This window comes from Lithobates pipiens, unplaced genomic scaffold, assembly GCF_037356315.1.
Source record: "Lithobates pipiens isolate NorthernLeopardFrog02 unplaced genomic scaffold, aLitPip1_a1.2 Scaffold_19, whole genome shotgun sequence".
Classification (NCBI taxonomy): domain Eukaryota; kingdom Metazoa; phylum Chordata; class Amphibia; order Anura; family Ranidae; genus Lithobates; species Lithobates pipiens.
In genome coordinates, this window is record NW_027507764.1 from 168,934,706 (window position 1) to 168,956,320 (window position 21,615).

The window sequence follows — 21,615 nt, forward strand, 5'->3', positions numbered from 1 at the left end:
AAAGCAGTATAAAATTGGGAGATACCCTCGAAAGTGGTTTAGTTGAGGCAAAGATGTGTGTGTTGCGGTTGAGGTCCTTAAATAATCTAAAGGGTTTTGGTAAGTAACATACAAATTGAGACAGTTGCATGTGGCACCATTAAAGAGGAAGTAAACCCTGATGGGTTTACTTCCTCTCTGATTCCCTGCAAAGGTAAAGCATAATGGACTACTATGCATCGCATAGTAGCCCATTATGTGTCACTTACCTGACACAGGAGCCAACAAACTCACCGCTGTCCCCTGTAGTCCGGAGCCTCCATCTTCTTGGTGGGTCTCGCTGCTCCCGCGCTGTCATTCGACCATGCACTCGGGAGACGCATATCGCCATTGACCGCGGCGCGCTCAGTGCGCCTGCGTGCCACTGTCTATAGCACATGTGCCGTTGTCAGCGGTGCCTGTCTTTCGGCAAATATATGTCCTAAACTTACACAGTTTAGGAGATTTCTTGGACCTACAGGTAAGCCTTAATCTAGGCTTACCTGTAGGTCAAAGTGGTTTGTAATGGTTTACAACCACTTTAATCAAGCTTGGTGATTGACTAGGATGTTTTGAACAAGGAAAGTGGTTTGAGTTCCTCTCGATGGAGTAGATGTGGAGACTTCTCCTGTGATAAAAAGCCAGCGTCAATCTGCCCTGGGGGAAAGTAGGAATGGCCCAGGATGGGCAGCATAGGTGAGTTGTAGTCTGTTTGAAGTTTCCTCATGACAGAGTCCCAGATGGCAAGTTCAGGGCAATGGCAAGTTCGGGGGGATGATGTGAAAGAGAGAGCTGTGTGTTTTGGAATCCATGGTTGTAGATGTAGCAAAGCTTGGGATAGCTCGTATTCCAGGCTGATCCAAAGTTTATTGGGACGGTGGAAAGTCCATTCAGCTATTCAACACAACTGCTTGAAAATAACATTTGATGTCAGGAAGTGCAATACCACCCCATTATTTAGATCTATAAAGAACCATAATCTATGACAACTGGGGTCTAGCTCTTTTCCAGATATGTGTAAGGATTCCTTTATACCTTACAAAAGTTTAATTCTGTTAACTTCATGTAAGGCCGGTCATAGATGGGGCAAATTTCTTTCCTGCAACCACAGCTTGCAGCAATGAAAATTGCTTGGTTTCCCCATCAACACAGATCGTGTTGACGGGAATCCGCCAGCAATAATCACATGTAAAATCAGACCGGCTGGTTGTACACAAGTTAATCAAACAACTTGGGTACATTCTTTCTGCTACGATTCGAATTGTCAATGGCCAGCTTAAGGGCTCATTCACAAGGGTGCTCAGCGCAGTGCAAGAGTAATTTTTGTTTAGTCTTTTTCACCCATTAAAAGTGAATAGGAGCCGATCAGTCATATGGACTCACCTGTCCAGTTTGGCATGTACACATGGATGGGTGCATGGACCCAGATGCAAAGCCTGTTCATCCTGTCTGATTTGAGCCTTCAGGTTCACTCAAACTCTAGTTTTTGGCTTCAATACTTTGAGTACCGACCTAGGACAAGTGTGCAGATCTGGAAGTCAGAACCTATTCTACATGTGCACTCTTTATCAATGGCTTAAATAGAACTGAAGCCTGGTATGAGTATGATGGGCAGGAAGGTGGCATTTTTGAGCAGAGATGTTCATTTTGACAACCTGTATGGTTCCTCACCCAGCTATAAAATTTTTGTATGAAAACGTATATACATTTGTTACACATACTAAGGTCTGCAGTCTGGTTGCTGTGTTGGGAGAAGGATTTTCTTTTGTCATTTTCAGTCTTTGATACAGATTTTATGTTTTGTGATTCTGGTTAATGTGTATGTTTACCTCTCTAAAAGCCATTTCCCCAATGAATGTTGTATACTACACTGTTTCCACAGGATGGCAGTCTAACAGTTGTTATATAAAACGACTTTGCAGGAAATTATTTACAATTCTGCCTTCCTTAATAGGTTGACATGACATAAGTTGGTTTGTTCTAAGTAAAACCTCTTGTGCCAGTGAGTTACATCTGCAATGTAAATGAAAAAGCTTTTATGCAGTCCAGAAATGATTTCTCTCAATGACATTAGGTACAAAAGCGAGATAAAATATGTGCCATGTTTTTCTTGCCTTGACATTTTTTTTTCTTTTTCTTTCAAAGTGGCTTAAAATTAATGAAGACCTGAATTGGTCATGTTTCTGTGCAATGTTTTCTTTCAGCTTTGTGTTTTATAACCTGTTCTTAACCTATAATGCTAGTTGTCTATCTAAGATGTATTTTCTAGTAATTGTAAAGTGTTTTGCTAGCATGACATTGAGTGTTAATTATCAGAGGTTATCCAGGATTATGTTAAGGTATAAGAATGCTGTGCGTTATATAATGACAAAGTCCTAATGGGAAGCTTCTCTATGGAATGCTTAAAGCTGAATTCAGAGGAAAACCAAGACCTACTCTTGTAATGTTACTCCACACGCACTGAGTAGGTTAAATGTTCATTTATGCCTAGAGTACCTGGAAAAAGGACACTTGCCCCACCCCTCATTCCCCCAGCAGCCCATGGTCAACATGTCTCCTTATGGTCCAGCTTGTGAGCAGTCTTTCCACATTCTCCTTAGGGGTCGACCAATTATCGGAGCGTCCATTTATTGGGGTCATATATTTATATTTTTCAAATAATCGCCATCTGTCAGACTTACCGACGTTACCGATATTGGTCAGATGTCCTCCCCCTATCACTACGCAGCACTTACTGCAGTCTCTGCCAATCTCTTTCAGCAGTGCGGCAGGCAGCGGAGCGTCTCTCACTGCCCGTCTCGCATTGCCACTGTTCTGCACCTACAGCAGGGCCATGGAGGCTGACAGAGCTGCAGCCGTGGGTGAGCAAAGAGATAGCGACATCATCTCCCACTGTGTGCCTTGCATAACCACTGATCGCTCAGTTCTCAGTCAGCTCTGAGCAGAGCGTGGTGACAGTCAGTCTCTGCTTAGCCCCTACAGCATGGAGCGGGTTAATGTATTGCCATTGGTCACTGATGCTATAGTGACCAATGAATATTAACCCCTTTGTGTTGCATTAGTGGCAGTGCTAATTAACCCCTTTATGATGCAGCATGAAGGGGTTAATAAACACTGCCACTGGTGCCACTAATGCAGCACAAAGGGGTTAATTGCCACTGGAAACTCATGAGTGACCAATGGCAATACATTAACCCCCTCCATGCTGCATATTACAAATGGCACTGTAGATTGACCCCCCAAACAGTTAGTGGTTGTAAAGGCGGTTGTTCACCTTCATGCATTCTATGGACACCAATAGGCTGCATTGATGGGCACTGGTGAGGCTGCTTTTGATTATGATTTTGCACACAAAAACCATCACACACAGAAATCATACACTTACTGATATTACACACACATACACCCACACAATAGAAATCACTTTCTCGAGACGGGTACATAGGATGTTTTTTAGATGTGCAGGGGTACTTCACCATGGTTGAGAAACATTGCTCTAGAGGACCCTGCAAAGTAGAATTACCGTACTTGCCCTATCCCCTGCTGCTAAACCCCTCCCCGGCATCTTCTCCCCCAAGCTTGGGTGGTCTAAGGCACTGATGTCATCAAGACTGACGCGAGGTCTATAACGCTGCATTAAATGCAAGTACGCTGTGGGAAATGCCACATCTAGAGCATGGGGAAGCGCTGTCTGCTTGGGGAGCAAAGGAGATTTCCCAGAGATGAAGCTTTAAATATTTTTAGCCCTTACTACTTTGCTTCAATAAAGAGAATCCTATTCTGTGAGTGCCCTTGAAATCTTTCTGTGAAATATGATTTATTGAACTGTGACAAGTGAGCACTGAGATCCACTCCCGTGGATGATACGTGGAGATGTATGACGCAGTTTCTTGTGGCAATTTCCCTTGAATATAGAAGTCTGCCTCTCCCTCTATAATATCAACTGAGTGCCAGCTAATTTTCTGTTGTATATCTAATTTGCATATTTATTTCATTTATTTTTATTTTTTTTTTCATTGTAGCATACAGCACTTTCTTCATTGTGGGTTTAATTTTATCCATGCAAATTCCTTTTGTTGGATTCCAGCCCATTCGGACCAGTGAGCACATGGCGGCAGCAGGTGAGATTTATATTTCTATCCTTTTTTTTTTTTTTTTTTTTTCGCGATTTCTTTGTGATGACGCTTAAAAGTTTCTTCTAGACGTTGGGTGCTGGATCTTGATAACTTTAGTAGATGTCAAGGGAATCTATCATTATTCACTTTAGGATAAATAACTGTTAAGTTTGAACATCACAGTAATGATGCAAAATATATATAAATACTTTTTTTTTGGTGTAAGAATGGCTATACATTATAAAATGTTATTTAATTTCCTTTAGCTTTATCTACAGTTATGTAGTGCAAGAGGCAGCCTGATTGCATACAAATTGAAAATGTTTAGGTTTGACCTCCTATTATATGGTTTTGGCAAATCTAAGGCCGGGTTCACACTGCTCGGACATGCAAGTCAGACAACTTCCGATATGACTTTGCCCTACGATTCTGTCCAGAGCCCTCAACATGGGGGGTGCTTTGGGACAGGGGTTCCATGCTCCCTACTCATTAACCTAAAATGTCAAAAGTAAATACCGTACACATGTTTTTGACAAAGTCCTTTTTATTAAAGAAGCTCCAATGTGTCGTCTTTCTCCAATGGGGCCTTCTCCCTCTGCCGGTTCTTCTCCCTCTGGCAGTTCTTATATAGTCATGAGGCATGGCCATCCGTTGATGTCACCTGGAGACAACACCCCCTTGTGACATCACCGCCACATTATGGTAGACAATGGGAGCTGGGAGAAGAAAGGGGAGGGAGCAGACATCACCGGAGAAAGGAGACACGTTGAGGCTACTTAAAGGGCTTTGTGGAAAACCTGTGTACTGTTTTAAATTTTATTTTTGACACTTTTGGGTGAATGAGTAGGGTCACAAGTGACCCTTGTCCTCATCAACAAAGCAGGGATTGTAAAAAACTTACAAAATCTCAAAAGAAACCGTTTCCCAGATATCTGTAATATCCATGGCTCACCACAAACTTAAAAATGGCAGCCATCTTGAGGTTATGTGGTAAGCTGTGGGTATTAGGTTTTTCACTTAGAGATGGAGGTTCACATGACACCAGACGAAGAGTGAAAAGTTTGGAACCGCTTATCACACTGTGTGTGCCATGATTAATTGGGACTATTTTATATATTTAAATTTTTGTGTTTTGGACTGATATCACTGTATAATTTGTATTGTCATATTAACACAAGTGCATTTACTTTCATGAAAGTTTGATATAGTTGCACTGCACTTTTTATGGTTTATTTGAAGATATGGAGGGTGTTGTGAAATCATCTATATAGTGTTTTAGCAGCAACATCTGAATAGTTATCACCACCACTGGGGGTGTTGGGGGTTATTTATTTGTTCACATTTGCTGGCAGGTTGTACTGACTGCACTTTTGGTTTTGATATTGTAACAGTTACTACTAGTACTTTTGCTTTCACAGCCATTTTTGAAGAGCTATATGGAACCTGGATGTCTTCTTGGTGGCTGTGTTGAATTTATGGGAGGATGTTTACTCTGCCCATTCATTGCCATAGCATATATCTCATCAAATATAGCTGTGTTAAGCTGGATACCCACTATACAACTTGTGTTCGATTTCCTTTAGATTTACCTTCAACTATGTAGTGCAAGGGCCTGCCTGACTGCATACAAATTGAAAGTATTTAGATATGACCTCATATTATATGGTTTTGGTAAAAAAAATCTAAAGAAAATTGTGTAGTGTATCCAGCTAAAGGCTGGCCATAGACATAGTGGTTTTCTTTCCTGGGTCAAAATTTTTTCCCAGATCCCCCCCCCCCATCAACACAGTGTTGACAGGGGAATCCCTCCCAGGGAGCTAGTGTATTCTCCCTGTGGGGGAAGCCATCCCCACCTGGAGAACAGTGTTACAGCCCCTAGCAATAATCACATGTAAAATCCGATAGGCTGGTTGTACCTAAGTTGATTGATCGACCAGCTTGGGTACATTCAGCTTGCCCATACATGGTTTGAATCTCCAGGTGCTTCCTGCTGAACCGGCTGAGATTCAAACTGTCCATGGCTGGCTTTATTCTGGCACAGCTCTGTGTTTCCAAAGTCTTACTGAAGTTATTATTCATACTACCTTATATTAAAACATTACTAAATGTTAAGGATTGGCACACTGTGGATTTGGAAATGCTTTGCTAATGCATCATCTTTTTTTTTATTTAATTTTTTCTTCCTGTCATTCAGGAGTATTTGCTCTGCTGCAGGCATATGCTTTCCTCCAGTACCTAAGAGACAAGCTGACAAAGCAAGAGTTCCAGACACTCTTCTTCCTGGGAGTGTCTCTAGCTGCTGGAATTGTGTTCCTTACTGTGATCTACTTGACCTACACAGGTAATACACAAAGTATTTTCTGAACTTACTTTAAAGTGTTACTAAACCCAGTACATTAAAATACTGCCACTTTATACTTTTTGTATGATCTGTATACCACGGTTATATCAGCTGCACAGTTGCTCAAGCGTTGAGAGTTCAGGTAGGAGGAGATTTCCACTGCAGCCTGTATACATGCCCACATGTGTGATGTCAATATCCATGTGACCTGGCTATCTTTGAGAACAAGTAAATGTTCTCTCCAGCATAAAAAAAGCTACTGATCATCTGCAGGTCAGCTACCCTGCCTGTGTTAGCTGGCCTTCCCCAGTTAGACAGTGCAGGAGGGGGAGGATCTCTGCATACAGGATAAAACAGCGGTTTTACACAATGCAGAGGATTAATCCCTTAAGTTCCACAGTGAGTTTAACAGGCATGCTATGCTGCATATGCAGACTGATTTTACTGTTGTGGGTTTAGTACAACTTTAATTATTAGAAGCATACACTTGAAACTTGCTTTTAGGTATTCATTATGTATATTTGCATGTAAATATTAGGCAGCAAATAAACATGTTGATGTGTTGAAAGCAGAAAAGCTGATAAAGCGTAAGGAATGGAGCAACTTTTAAGAGTCAAATTGTAATGGGTAGACAACTGGGCCAGAGTATCTCTGCAGAGTTGCAGTTTCTAGGGTTAGGATGAGATGTTCCTGGTGTGCAGTTTTTAAGGTCTACTAAAAAAAAAAAAAAAAACCCAGTGAATCTGTGACATGGTCGTGGATGGACAAGTCTTAATATTGCACATGGGGAGTGAGGACTGACCCATGTAGTTTTATCCAGAAGAACAACTACTGTACCTCACATTTCTGAAAACGCTAATGCTGGTTTTGATAGAAAGGTGTACATCGCAGTTTGCTATGTATGGATCTGAAAAGTCATGGACTAGTCAGGGAGCCCATGCTGACCAGTGTCCAGCCCAAAAAGCCGACAATGGGCAGGTGAGCATCAGAACTGGACAACAGAAATGGAAGAAGGTGGCCTTGTTTAATAAATCACAGGGTGGGGGGATTTGTGCTACTTGACCTGAAAAAAGGTTGAAAAGCTCTGGTATACAGTATCGGCGCAAGTACCATTATTTTGGTTTCTCTTTGAGCTTGCATACTTTGGTTAAATTACCGTATTGGTGATCTTGTTTGGTTACATTCTCCTAATGTGCTTGTGTATGTGTTAGGCTCTAGCAAATTAAGATTTCCCACTATGTACCTATGTATGGGTCTTTCCTGAAAGTTTTGCCTTGGCAGCTTATGGGAAAATTAGGTTGATTTGCTAAAGGCAAAAATATACTGTACACTGCAAGTGCATTTGTTCTAGATCTGAGGGGAAGCTCTGCTGATTTTTATCCAACTATGCACACGCAAAATTTTTTATTTTTTATTTTTTCCTTCCATGCGATTTAAGTATTTTTTGTAAAGTTTTACCTCATTTACTAAGCTCTGGAGCAAGTGCACTTGCAGTGCACAGTGTATTTACCTTTAGTAAATCTTTCCCAATAATGCCACTTCTTAGTAAGGGTAGGTTACTATGCAGTCCTTAAGCCCCCATTCACATTGACGCAATTTGACAGGTCAAATTGCATATCAAATCGGACCCTTTTGCTGACAATAGGAGTGCCACCATCGGTGCGACACCGAATTTGCGGCACTGCACCGATTTCCAAAAGTAGTTCCTGCACTACCTTTGGTGACTTCGAGGGCAATTTCGATAGACCTCTATGCATGAACCTGCACAGATATCTTTGAAGTCGGACTGAAATACGGCTTTGAAATCGTGCAAGTTCGGATGAAGCCATTGTGTGAACGAGGACTTGGACTGCTGGGATTTCTTCTGCTTTGTTGTAATTGCATTTGAAGGCAGTTTTATCTGGATTTTTTTTTTTTTTTTATTTAGTTGGTAAATGTAATAACTGTTTGAACTTATATTTCAAGTGTTTTTTTTAATTGCTTTATTGCCATGTTGAAAAATTTGACTTTTAACCACTATTAATACTATAATATAATAATTATATTATATAATAGATGAGCATCTCAATGAGATGCAATGTACAGGGATGGGGACAATTGTAGACACTCAGGTTGAACTGGATGGACTGGTGTCTTTATTCAGCCTAACTAACTATGTAACTATGTAATAGTCAATTTCATACACTAATGTAATAAAATATTTTCATTTCATTCCACAAGCACCTGCATAGGCTTGAACAAATGGTTTAGATGCCAACTAAGTATAGATCTACAGATAAGGCAAAGCATACACGGCTAGATTTCTAATTTAGCCCCATATCTGTGCTAAATGGCATAAATGGAGGAATCTCTCTTGCCAGCTGTACTTTTCTGGCAGCTGCAACAGCTTTGGCTATCCAAATACCATAGCAGTGACGGCATCGGATTGGATGCTCTCACTGTGCCACCATCAATTTTCTACCCAGCGCCTTCAATTTTTCAATTTGAATTGTGTTGAACCAGCTTTTTTTATATATGGCCGCCTTTATTCATCCTGCATCAGGAGTTGCCCCTGACTTTCAAAAATTATTTGGTTGGATTCTGAATGGCCATAAGTTGCTGTAGGGTATATAATTACTTTCTTCCTTACCATTTTAAAAGCTTCTTGATGGGAGTTGGACAACTATAGTGGTAAGATTTGTTATTGGTATGGGTAGATGAATCATTTGTGGAACAGGGCTACCAGCAAACATTGGGTGGCTTAGCAATCTCATCAGTGTGGTGTAGTTGTACACCTCTCTAACACTAGCTATAGAAAAATGCAGTTCTTAAAATCAGATGTTTGTCATGTTCTAATGTATGGTAAACAGGATTCTCTTTATTTCTTGGTAGTACATTTTTTTTTTTTTTTTTTTCTTGCTGTACTTGGAACTATAATGAATAGCAATTTATACAGAAGTCATGAATATACATCTATAATGGCAGCAGTGATGACATTCAGAAGTTTTTGTGCAGTACACTTTATTCCTAAAACAAATACTCTTATATTGCATTACAGGGTACATTGCTCCTTGGAGTGGAAGGTTTTATTCCCTTTGGGACACAGGGTAAGTTTTTTGTTTAGTTTAGTTTCAGAATTTATGCACAAATTCTTTATTTGAATAGTAATGAAAAGCCTGGTATTGCCATAGATATTTGATTAGAATTTGTTGGCTTGCTCAAATATTCATTTCCTGAACATGGAAATGATTAAATTAAGTCCAGTGTTAATTGTATGTTTGAGTTGGCAATTGCAGAATGCATATTATAACATGTCTGGCATTTCCACAATGACGGTTTTTGCTCTTTTCAGGGTTATATGTTATGGTGATTCAGGGTTCCTAATTGAAGCTTCTTTTTCTGCTTCTTTAACCTCTTCGTGATCCCAGAGCACTTATTGCGATTCGGCACGGTCGCTTGAACTGACAATCGCGCGTTTGTGCGACGTGGCTCCCAAACAAAATTGGTGTCCCTTTTCTTCCCCCCCCCCCCCCCCCCCCCAAAAGAGCTTTCTTTTGGTGGTATTTGATTACCTCTGTGGTTTTTAATTTTTTTACGCTATAAACAAAAAAAGCTACAATTTTGGAGAAACGCATTATTTTTTGCAAAAATATATAAAAACATTCTCCCCCCACCCCCAGTTTAGGCCGATATGTATTCTTCATATTTTTGGTAAAAAAATCACAATAAGCGTTTGTTGTACGCAAATGTTATAGCGTCTACAAAATAGGGGATAGTTTTATGGCATTTTTATTATTTTTTTTACTAGTAATGGTGGCGATCAGCGATTTTTATTTTTTTATCGTAACTGCGACATTATGGTGGACACATCGGACAATTTTAACATATCTTTGCATTAATACAGCGATCAGTGCTAAAAAAAAAAAAAATTGCATTGATTACTGTAAAAATGTCACTGGCAGTGACAGGGTTAACCAATAGGGTACGGGGAGGTGTTAAGCATGTCCTGGGGAATGGGCGAGCAGTGACACGACTCTGATCGCTGCTACCGATGACCTCTCCCCTTCATCTCCGTGACATAATCGCTGGTATCCCTGCAGCGATAGAGTCCGCTGTCACAGAGCCCGCAACAAGAGCGCGTGCACCGGGGGAAATTCAAAGTAACGCACGGATACGACAGCGGTCGGCAAGTGGTTAAAGCGGAGCTCCACTCAAAAGGGAAGTTCCGATTTAAGCATTCCTCCATCCTTCCCCTGCCATGTTTGGAATATGTTTTTTGACAGGTACCCACTCCCACTTCCGGTCAGACAGCTTATGCGCTCTGTCTGAAAGTTCTCCTCTCCCCCTTTCTCCCATGTGAGACTGCAAGCTGTCATAGCTGGGTGCCCACATTTGTAATACCGAGGAGAGGGAGAGAATCGAAGGTTCAGGGTAACCACATCGCTGGATCATGGGACAGGTGAATGTGTGTGTATTAAAAGGCAGCAGCTACATGTTTTTGTAGCTGCTGACTTTTAATAAACACAAAAAAGACTGGAACTCTACTTTAATTGACCAGACTTGATATTGTGTGGCCAAAAGGGCCCAAAAAAAACAACCTTTTCAGCCTTTGTGTGTTTGCTGCTTCTTAAAGGAGTTGTAAAGTCAGGTGGTTTCTTATCTAGATGCATTCTGTGCATGAAGATAAAAAAACGTGTGCAGCAGCAGCCCCCTAATTACCTGAGCCCCTTCTCTCTCCAGCAATGTCCACAATCCCCTCAGCTATCCAGGACACGCCTCCTGATTACCTGACATAGTGCAGAGGCGCCATTGGCTCCCGCAGCAGTCAGTCAACCAGTCACGGGAGAGGGGGTGGGGCTAGGTCGGTGCTCTGTGTCTGACTAGATACACGTAGCTCTGATTCGGATTGGGTGCCCCCTGTAGCAAGGGGCACTCAGAGGGAGGGGGTAGAGCAGTGACGGGGGATCAGAGAAGAGGAGGATCCAGGCTGCCCTGTGCAAAACCAACTGCCCAGATGAGGCAAGTATAACATGTTTGTTATTTAATTTTAAAAAAAGAGCCTTTACAATCACTTAACTGCTTGCCGACCGCCGCACGGACATTTACGTCATCAGAATGGCACGGACAGGCAAATGGACGTACAGGTACATACCTTTAAATTTGCCGCCACGTGGTCACGCGCCGCCGGTGGCATGCTCGCTACCCTGCCGCAAGCTCAGTGAGTGTGATCGCGGGTTGTCTTACGGAGCTGAAGAACGGGGAGATGCTAATGTAAACAAGCATTTCCCTGTTCTGCCTAGTGACACTGATCACAGCTCCCTGTGATGGGAGAGCAGTGATCAGTGTCGCCACATGTAGCCCCCCACAGTTAGAATCACTCCCTAGGACACACCCCTGCAGCGCTCCTAGTGATTAACCCCTTCACTGCCAATCACATTTACACAGTAATCAGGGCATTTTTTTTAATCGCACTGATCGCTGTATAAATGTGAATGTTCAAATAGCGGCAAGTGTTTTGATGTGTCCGACATAATGTCGCAGTCATCGGCATCATTGCTAATAAAAGAATAAATGGCATAAAACTATCCCCTATTTTGTAGACTCTATAACTTTTGCGCAAACCGATCAGCCGCTTTATTAAGATTTTGTTTGGGAGCCACGTCGCACGACCCCGCAATTGTCAGTTAAAGCGACACAGTGATGAATCACAAAAAACTCTCTGGTATTTGGGCAGCCAAATGGTCCGGGATGAAGTGGTTAAATTCTCTAGGAAACACAGCATTAAATTCTGAACCTTAAAGTTGAACAGCAGCCAAATCAATTTAGTGGTTATATGAAGTATCAATGCAGATCTCCTTTCTGGGATATCTGCTTTCTTCCTCCATAACAGCAGTGTCCAGCAGTCCTGTTAGGAAGTTGAACGTTTCAATGCTTCTGCAAATGAATTTCCGTTATGGAGACCTGTCAACACTGCCTGCACTCGGTGAGGGGGGTGACCAATCTTGTAAGCACCCACTTGCACTCCTGGAAAAGTGGTGCTGCCAGGGATTCGGAGACCAGGTTCACCCAATCCTATTTTTTATTTTTTTTCCAGCTGAGAGGTGTCTCTTAAATTTTATTGGCATGACATGGTAATGAGAGAGCGAAAGAGCCTGAAACATGAGCTGACATGCGAAGAACTGAAAGGGCAGCATTGCTTTATATGTATATAGTAACAAAAATAGAGAAAACTCTATGTAGATTGCAAACCAAGGTGGGGGGAGAAACATACCCTAGTTTATACTTTGAGAGAAATAAAAGATTATTATGCCTCTGAATGAGACTATCTCTACTCACGTCCCACCCAAAAATGCCCACAAGTATGATTCTGAAGAAGTGAAATAATGAAAAATTTAGTTTCCCAAGGATGCCCACATGACCAAAAAATGTCCTAGCAAGTCAGAAGAAAGCCCACAGCAAAGCGGTAATGATACTACATAAGTTGTAGCTGTGTATCTGCAGCCATTTCTTCTGTGTGTTTTCAGAACAACTCTACAGAAGAAAGGATTTCTCTTTAGTTTTAGGAGCAGGGGGCTGGGAGCTGAATTCCTCACTCCGCAATCAGATTCCAATCTCTCCCCCAAGGCCTAGACCAAAGAGCCATCCAAGGATGTCAGGACAAGATGATAGACCTACATAAGGCTGGAATGGGCTACAAGACCATCGCCCAGCAGCTTGGTGAGAGTGTGACAATGGTGCGATTGTTCGCAAATGGAAGAAACACAAAAGAACTGTCAATCTCCCTTGGTCAGGGGCTCGCCTCGTGCCATTTCAATGATCGTAGGAATGATGAGGAATCATCCTAGAACTACATGGGAGACTGATAAATGATCTCAAGGCAGCTAGGACCATAGTTGCCAAGAAAACAATTGGTAACACTACACTGTGAAGGACCGAAATCCTGCAGCGCCCACAAGGTCCCCCCTGCTCAAGAAACTGCATACAAATGCATGTACAGGTCTGTCTGAAGTTTGCTATTGAACATCTGAATGATTCAGAGGAGAACGGGGTGAAAGTGTTGACAGATGAGACCAAAATCAAGCTCTTTGGCATCAATTCAACTTCCCGTGTTTGGAGGTGGAGGAATGCTGCCTATGATCCCAAGAACACCATCCCCACTGTCAAACATGGAGGTGGAAACATTATTGCTGGGGGGGAGGGGGGGGAGTTTCCTCTGCTAAGGGGACAGGACAATGTCACAACATCAAAGGGATGATGGATGGGGCCATGTACAATCAAATTTTGGGAGAGAACCTCCTTCCCTCAGCCAGGGCATTAAAAATGGGTCGTGGATGGGTATTCCAGCATGACAATGACCCAAAACACATGGCCAAGGCAACAAAGGAGTGGCTCAAGAAGCAGCACATTAACCACTTGACCACTGGGCACTTAAACACCCTTAATAACCAGACCAATTTTCAGCTTTCGGTGCTCTCGCATTTTGAATGACAATTACTCAGTCATGCAACACTGGACCTATATGAAATTTTTGTCCTTTTTTTTCACACAAATAGAGCTTTCTTTTGGTGGTATATAAAAAAAAACACAGTAAAGTTAGCCCAATTCTTGCATAATGTGAAAGATGAAATTAAGCCGAGTAAATAGATACCTAACATGTCACTCTTCAAAATTGCACACGCTCGTGGAATGCCGCCAAACGTCACTACTTAAAAATCCCCATAGGCGACGCTTTAAATTTTTTTTTTACTGGTTACATGTTTTGAGTTAGAGGAGGTCTAGGGCTAGAATTATTGCTCTCGCTCTAACGTTTGCAGCGATGCCTCACATGTGTGGTTTGAACATAGTTTTCATATGTGGGCTGGACTTAGGTATGCGTTCGCTTCTGCATGCGAGCACATGGAGACAGGGGCCCTTTAAAAATATATTTTCTTATTGTTCATTTTACTTTATTTTAGTTTGACTTCCCCCCCCCCCCAAAAAAAATTTTTGATCACTTTTATTCCTATTACAAGGAATGTAAACATCCCTTGTAATAGGAATATGGCATGACAGGTCCTCTTTACAGTGAGATATGGGGTCAATAAGACCCCACATCTCACCTCTAAGCTGGGAAGCCTGAAAAAAAAAAAAGTTATGGCTTTGATCGTATTGGCGAGTCGGTAGAAGCACCGGAAGGGCAGCGGGGGGGGGGGGATGTCTATGGCTCGGTATTGCAGGGTATCTCCGGGTATGGCTTGGTATCTCCGGGTATGGCTGGGTATTGGCTGGCATTGCAGAGTATTGGCTGTGAATTGAGGGGTTACATTTCAGTGAGCAGCGATATGGGCACTGCAGATGCAGCCCACAGCGCTGCTGACACCGATCTCTTCCCCCTCCGCTGTACCGATCGGTACAGAGAGGGGGAGGGAGGAACCGGCGTCATAACATGACGCCGGTTTATTTACAAGTGATCACTCCGTCATTTGACGGAGCGATCGCGTGGTAAGCGGCTGGGATATGACGGCCTCCCAGAGTTAAACAACCGCCCTGTAGCCGTCATTTGGCTATGGGCCGGTTGTTAAGTGGTTAAGGTCCTGGAGTGGCCTAGCCAGTCTCCAGACCTTTAATCCCATTGAAAGTATGTGGAGGGAGCTGAAGGTTAGAGTTGCCAAACATCAGCCTTAAAACCTTAATGACTTGGAGAGGCTCTGCAAAGAGGAATGTGCCAAAATCCTCCTAAAATGTGTGCAAAACCGGTGGCCAACTACAAGAAATGTCTGACCTCTGTGATTGCCAACAAGGGTTTTGCAAAGGGGTCAAATACTTATTTCACTCATTGAAATGCACATCAATTTATAACTTATTTGAAATGCATTTTTCTGGTTATTTTTGTGCTCTTTTACTGTTAAAATTATAGACTGATCATTTCCATCATTGACCATCAGTGGGCAAACGTACAAAATCAGCAGGAGATCAAATACTTTTTCCCTCCCTGTAATATACCTTCCTATTTACTAATGTTAGTAGCATAGGTATAATATTAGTTGATAGTTTTTAGTTCCGCTTTAATACCAACTTTTATTTTTAATATACATGTTATAAAGTGATGCAGAAGCAGCTGCGTAGCAAGTTTCTCGTCCGTGGCTTCAGATTGCGTACACCTTTGTCATTATGCCAGAACATCCTGCAGGTGATATTGAAGAGTGCTGTGCAGGTGTAAGTGATCAATGGCTCCAGTGTCCGACACATCAACCATAAAAAGAGCTTGCCACCAAGAGCTTTGCTCCTTTTGCTGAAAACCTCCTATATACATGAAGAAACCAGACTCGTGGAGACCTAGGGATTGCATACTGTTAAGACTTGAACCAACTTAAACAGCAACAATAGGCAAATTACTGTTTTGTGTAGAGGAGATGCCAGTAATGCACTAGTCCTTTCTCACTGGTCCACATGCATTACATATAATTGTTTTTCCATGACCGCAGCTGGCTGGCATTTCTGAACTCTCTGGAAAGGAAAATCCAGCCAACTCAACAGCCGGGGAGGATCAGGCATCTGGGCAGAAAACTGACCTGTAAAATTGCAAGGCACATCCCTTGTTAGAAGCAATTGGTATCTAAGCACTTGGCAGGTGTTTTCTGAAATGTTTTGGCATAGAATAGCAATAAAAGCTGTCTTTATACCCAAGATCCCTGTGAAATTGCCATCGGTTTAACGCTTTAGTCTGTAACTAAAAGGTCATCATTTTAACATCAGGTTCACTGACTTCATCCATTGGCTCTGAACAGCGGCTATCTCGCAGAGTAATCCAAGCAATAAATTGACAGTTAAATTGCCACTTTTTGAGCTAGATTTATTTGCAATCTACTTGTGCGCCATCACACTTTCATTCATTTTTTTATTTGGAATAGGGGAAAACTTTGGTTGATTAAGGGATTTAATATTTTTTGCTTATTTACTTTTTTTAAATATCAAGTCCAGCTTATAAAATGGATCATGGCAATCTGTAAGATGTTTTGATTTATATTTTCAGCACAGTGATATTCGTTTTTTTTTTTTTTCTTCTTCTTCTTCTTTAAAAGTAACAAACAAGTTGTACTTGCCTGCTCTGTGTAATGGATTTGCACAGAGCAGCCCAGATCCTCTTCTTCTCGGGTCCCTCTTTGGCTCTCCTGGGCCCTCCCTCCTGTTGAGTGCCCCCATAGCAAGCAGCTTGCTATGGGGGCACCCATGCCGAGCTGCAGCTCTGTGTGTCAATTCTGACATGGAGCTGCGGCCCAGCCCCACCTTCTGTCTCTCCTCATTGGCTGACTAATTTTGATTGACAGCAGCAGGTGCCAATGGTGCCGCGCTGCTGTCTCAGCCAATGAGGAGGGGAGTCACGGGCAGCCAAAACACTCCTACAATATTGCTGGATAGAGATGGTGCTCAGGTAAGTATGAGGGGGCTGCTGCACACAGAAGACTTTAAGATTAAAAAACTTCTGCATCAAGTAGCAACATCAGAGTAATTGAGGATGGCAGTGTAAGTCTGTTTGGACTGTGTTTTTTTTTTTGTTTGTTTAAATGCAAGACTAGGGCCCCATACCCTACGTTGCATACGTCCTAAAATCTCATGTATTTCTGTGCGTAGATTAAACTTTGCATTAGAGACCTCAACAAAGTTTCTGTGTGTAGCTATTAATGAAGTAAGGATAATGTGTAAATTAGACTTCATGGTGTACTTGGCAGGATATGCTGATTGCATTGCTCTCCTCTGTCTGTACAGTCACTGCACAACACATTTGCACTTTGTTCTCTTTTTCAAATTAAGTGCTCGGGTCCCATAGATGCCTATGGGGATCACCTGACTACCCAGCTCAATTCTTTTACATTTTTCAGTAAATACGATCCCTTTTTTAATGACAGTTTTTGTGTTTCCTCCTTTTTCTACCAGGTACGCAAAAATTCACATCCCTATTATTGCTTCAGTATCAGAACACCAGCCGACAACATGGGTTTCTTTTTTCTTTGACCTTCACATATTAGTCTGTACTTTTCCAGCAGGGCTGTGGTTCTGCATAAAAAATATCAACGATGAGCGAGTATTTGGTAAGAACCGTCAGCAACTAAATTTCATCTGCATGCTTTGAACGTTGCCATTTTGTGTTATATTTTTGCTTTGGTATTTGTGGCGTAAAATTATTTTATGAGAAGCAAAATGAGATCCTGCTTTATTCTGGTCATGCTTTGCTACTTGTGCTCAGATAATGGGCCATCGTTCAGTCGGGAAAACCTCCAGTTGTACGCTATTACTTGGAATTCTGTGTGAGGCACCATATGTTCTAGAATACATTTCATTAGGTAGATTATGACTCTTAAGATGAGGGAGAAGCTGACCGTCACTGGCATTGCCAAAATGGCTGGTAGAGTTCCTGTAGGCTATTTAGCTCAACACTCTTCTGCTTAAAAGGTAAACTATAGGTAATTTGAATTCATGTTGTGAGTTACTGCTGTACGTTTTTTAACTGCAATTATTATTTAAAATTGTACATGTTGGCTTATTTTTAAGATAGCAATTCATACGGATTAACAGGTTCTCCTTCTAGTGGTTATCTGTCGGCAATCCTACTGTTAAAGTGGAGGGCCACCCTAAAAAAAGCATTAATATTCCTAAAAAAATATAAAAAAAAAACATTTGAAGAAAATTATTTTTTTACCTGTCCAGAAATCCCTGTTGCTAGGCAGTCTTCCTAATCTGCCTTCTTCCTGCTCCTCTGTGATCTTCGGTCTTCTCCCCTCCTTCTGGGTAATGGGGCGTGCTGTGTTCTGGGAACTGTGTTCCCTAACACAGCGCGCCGCGCGACTCACGCATGCGCAGTAGGAAACGGGCAGTAGAGCCGCAAGGCTCCACTGCCTGTTTCCCTTAGTTGGAATGGCAGCGCTGGGACCCGAGAGCCGAGGGACATGTCAGCCTTGGCGGCCGACATCGCGGGCACCCTGGAAAGGTAAGTCTACTTATTAAGTCAGCAGCTACTTTTTGTTTCAGCTGCTGACTTAAAAAAAAAAAAAAAATGTTTTAGGGCTGAAACACTGCTTTAAGCTAACCATATTATAGGTAGTGTTTTTTATTTTTTTCCACCAGCAGCATGGAACAGCTTCCTCCAGTCATGGTATTCATTTTGGTAGCATAAGTAATGTATGTTCCTTGCTAAAGAACTTTATTTTTTTATCAAGTTGCTATGGGTAAAGTTCCACTTTAATGCTGAGCCAGAAAATCTATTGGCCACGCAATGGCTGTTTGCAGTCATCCTGACTAAACTTATAATTATACCGAGAGAGAAGTAGTACAACACAAACACCCAGCAGGAAGTAGTGAAGCCCTCAACCAGTTTACGTACTGTATATCTTTGCAATGTTGGAAATATAATGCAATATGTGTATATATAAATATGTAAGATAGAACTCCGTTATGGATAGGAGGGCGAAGTGTTTGCATCTCCTGAAGGTTTATTCTTTAGCCATGGTACTATTCTTTATCCTCACTTCTTGTGGGACCTTTGAGACCGGAAGGGAGCAAAAGATCTGCAGTATAGCTGCAGGCAGCTAAACAATGAGAGCAAAAGATCAGACCCTTGTTCAGATTTTTATTGCCACTTTTGTTACCGCCGACATTTCCCCTCTTTTTTTTTTTGATCCAGACAGTTCAGAGGGAACATGGCAATTAGTGACAAGGCTCCATGCACACTGGGCCTCTGCCCTTGGCAGAAAAAGACGCACATATAGAGCATTTTTTGTACAGAGTTTAGACAAGTTTAGGAGAGTTTTGCGTTTTTTTTTTTTTTTTTTTTTTCTGCCACAAAGCTCCAATCAGAAATGCAAACCAGTAGGGTTTTTTCTCTGCTGCTGAAAGTTGAGCTTAAAATCTGCCTGTAGAAGCAGCTTTGTTATCTTATGCGTCCATGCACATTAGGATGGATTACAGGCATAACACAAAACTCCTGTAGTAGCAGCAATTTTTAAGCCAGTTTGCAACAGATTTCAATCTTACCTCACAGTAGCATTGGATGCTAGTCAAGTGTGCCGCATGCAAATGCGCGTACAAAAAACTTTCTCCTAGGTGACTTGCCTGGGGTGGAAAGAAATCCACTGCATCCTTTCTACAGTATTAATGTGGTGTTAGCCTGGTGGGTGGTGCTGTGTGGCTGGGATGTAGAAATCTCAAGACTTTTTTAAAGGTTAAATAGCTCACTTGCATCTTTTTCATATGCAGATGGCTTTAAAAGAGAAATTCGGGATTAAAATGTGTGTATATGTATATATGTATATATGTATATATATATATATATATATATATATATATATATATATATATATATGTGTATGTATGTATGTATATGTGTATGTATATGTGTATATATATATATATATATATATATATATGTATATTTATATATATATATATTTATATATATATTTAATAAATATATAATATATATATATAATGTATATCTCGATGTTGATCTGATGCTGCATCTGTTCCCCATCAGCTCTACAGTGAGATCTGATCCATCGAATACTGCTGACTGCTTTGCTCTGAGCGGAGGCAAGAACTGAGTGTCATGACTGACAATTTCCAGCTCTGTTATGGAATGCAGCTAGGACCTTGTTCTGGTTAAATTCTTAAACATGTATTGGAAGGATGGTCAAAAAACACCAGCTTGACATGTCCACAGTAATGAATTCCAATAACAAAGTTTTTGAAGTTACAATTCCCTGCATGAGTGCTTCATGTGGATTCTTTAAAAAAAAAAATAAAAAAAAAATAAATGATGTTTAGTACGCACCATATTGTGTGGTTTTTACATTTTTGATTTGATATGAGCTTTGAAAAGTCCCTTTCTGCAAACATACCAATGTTCATTGGATATATAAGCTTTGCAAATGCCTTCCTGTAAGCAATCCAACATTTGTTTTCTGGAAGCTTGCAACATGTATTGCTTTTTATTTTGAGCCATTACAAAGCAGGGCACTCATATTCAACAAGGAACAGTACAATTTTATGGCTTTTCTTTGGCATCAATTGAGGTACCTGGCTTGTTCGCGTTAACGTTTGCTTTGCCTGACATGCCAGAGCAAATTATTTGAACTGCTCCTCTGACAATCAGCAGTTATTGGCTTTAGTTAGCAGAGCATCCTCTACGCTGTAGTATTGTGTATATCTGAGATTTATGTTATTAGTTCTGCAATGGTTATGTACCTTATAAATTATTAGGTGTTATAAACTGTAAGTAAATCACATATAGTGAGTCTGATTTTCCTAATTGACAGAATGACTAAGTAATCTCAAATTTCTCTTCACAGTTGCCCTTTATGCAATCAGTGCTGTTTATTTTGCTGGAGTGATGGTTCGTTTGATGTTGACATTGACTCCTGTAGTCTGCATGCTGTCTGCTATTGCTTTCTCCAATGTCTTTGAGCATTATCTGGGTGATGATATGAAAAGGGAGAACCCACCAATAGAGGACAGCAGTGATGAGGATGGAAAGAGTTCTGGCAATCTATATGACAAGGTAAACTTACCACATTTTATTTCCCTTTTTGTTATGAAGAATTTACCTAATTTCTTTGACAGCACAGAAACCTGGAAAGCACACGTCAATTATTGTAATATTTATTGGAAACCATTTTTTAAGGAACCTTTGTTTAGGCCTGGGGTGCTTAGCCTTTTGTAGAGTGCATGGGCTACAGTGAAATGAAGTGGTTCAGAATTTTGGATTTTTTATGTTGAATAATGGCTTTTTTAAACCTCAATCAGGATCCTCCTTTTACATGGGACCATTTCACGTTGGATGTTTACCCACTGTTCACAAAAAGTGGATGACACTAGTGTGATCAGTGACGGTCTACTTTTTACAAGCACTCTGTCTATTTCAGCAATTGCAGAAGGAAAATTGAGAGTATAATTTCCTGTATATGCCATTCCTCCTGTCCAATTTTAAATATGCCCGGTAGATCGCTTTGGCCCCCTGGAGCATGAAGCAGGGTCGACCTTGTGACCCCTGACACTACACCAGTGGTTGAGGGGGAGTGGTAAAAACCAGGCTTAACTGTGGGGTTTTACTGCTTCCCCAAATTGCAAATGTAGACTAACCCTTTATTGTCCTAAGCCTCCTATACCCTGTTTACCCTCAGCACAGGGCAC

The 21,615-nt window shown here is 41.4% G+C and overlaps 1 protein-coding gene across 1 annotated transcript in view; it reads left to right on the top strand.

Moving 5' to 3' along the window:
- The window catches only part of STT3B (STT3 oligosaccharyltransferase complex catalytic subunit B), a 218,910-nt gene that overhangs the window by 158,580 nt on the left and 38,715 nt on the right, over window positions 1-21,615 (top strand). Inside the window, exons 6-10 of the mRNA XM_077491460.1 lie at window positions 4,041-4,139; window positions 6,328-6,474; window positions 9,512-9,560; window positions 17,368-17,522; window positions 20,775-20,983. Coding sequence (XP_077347586.1) covers window positions 4,041-4,139; window positions 6,328-6,474; window positions 9,512-9,560; window positions 17,368-17,522; window positions 20,775-20,983 — 659 coding nt within the window. The remainder of the gene's footprint in view (window positions 1-4,040; window positions 4,140-6,327; window positions 6,475-9,511; window positions 9,561-17,367; window positions 17,523-20,774; window positions 20,984-21,615) is intronic.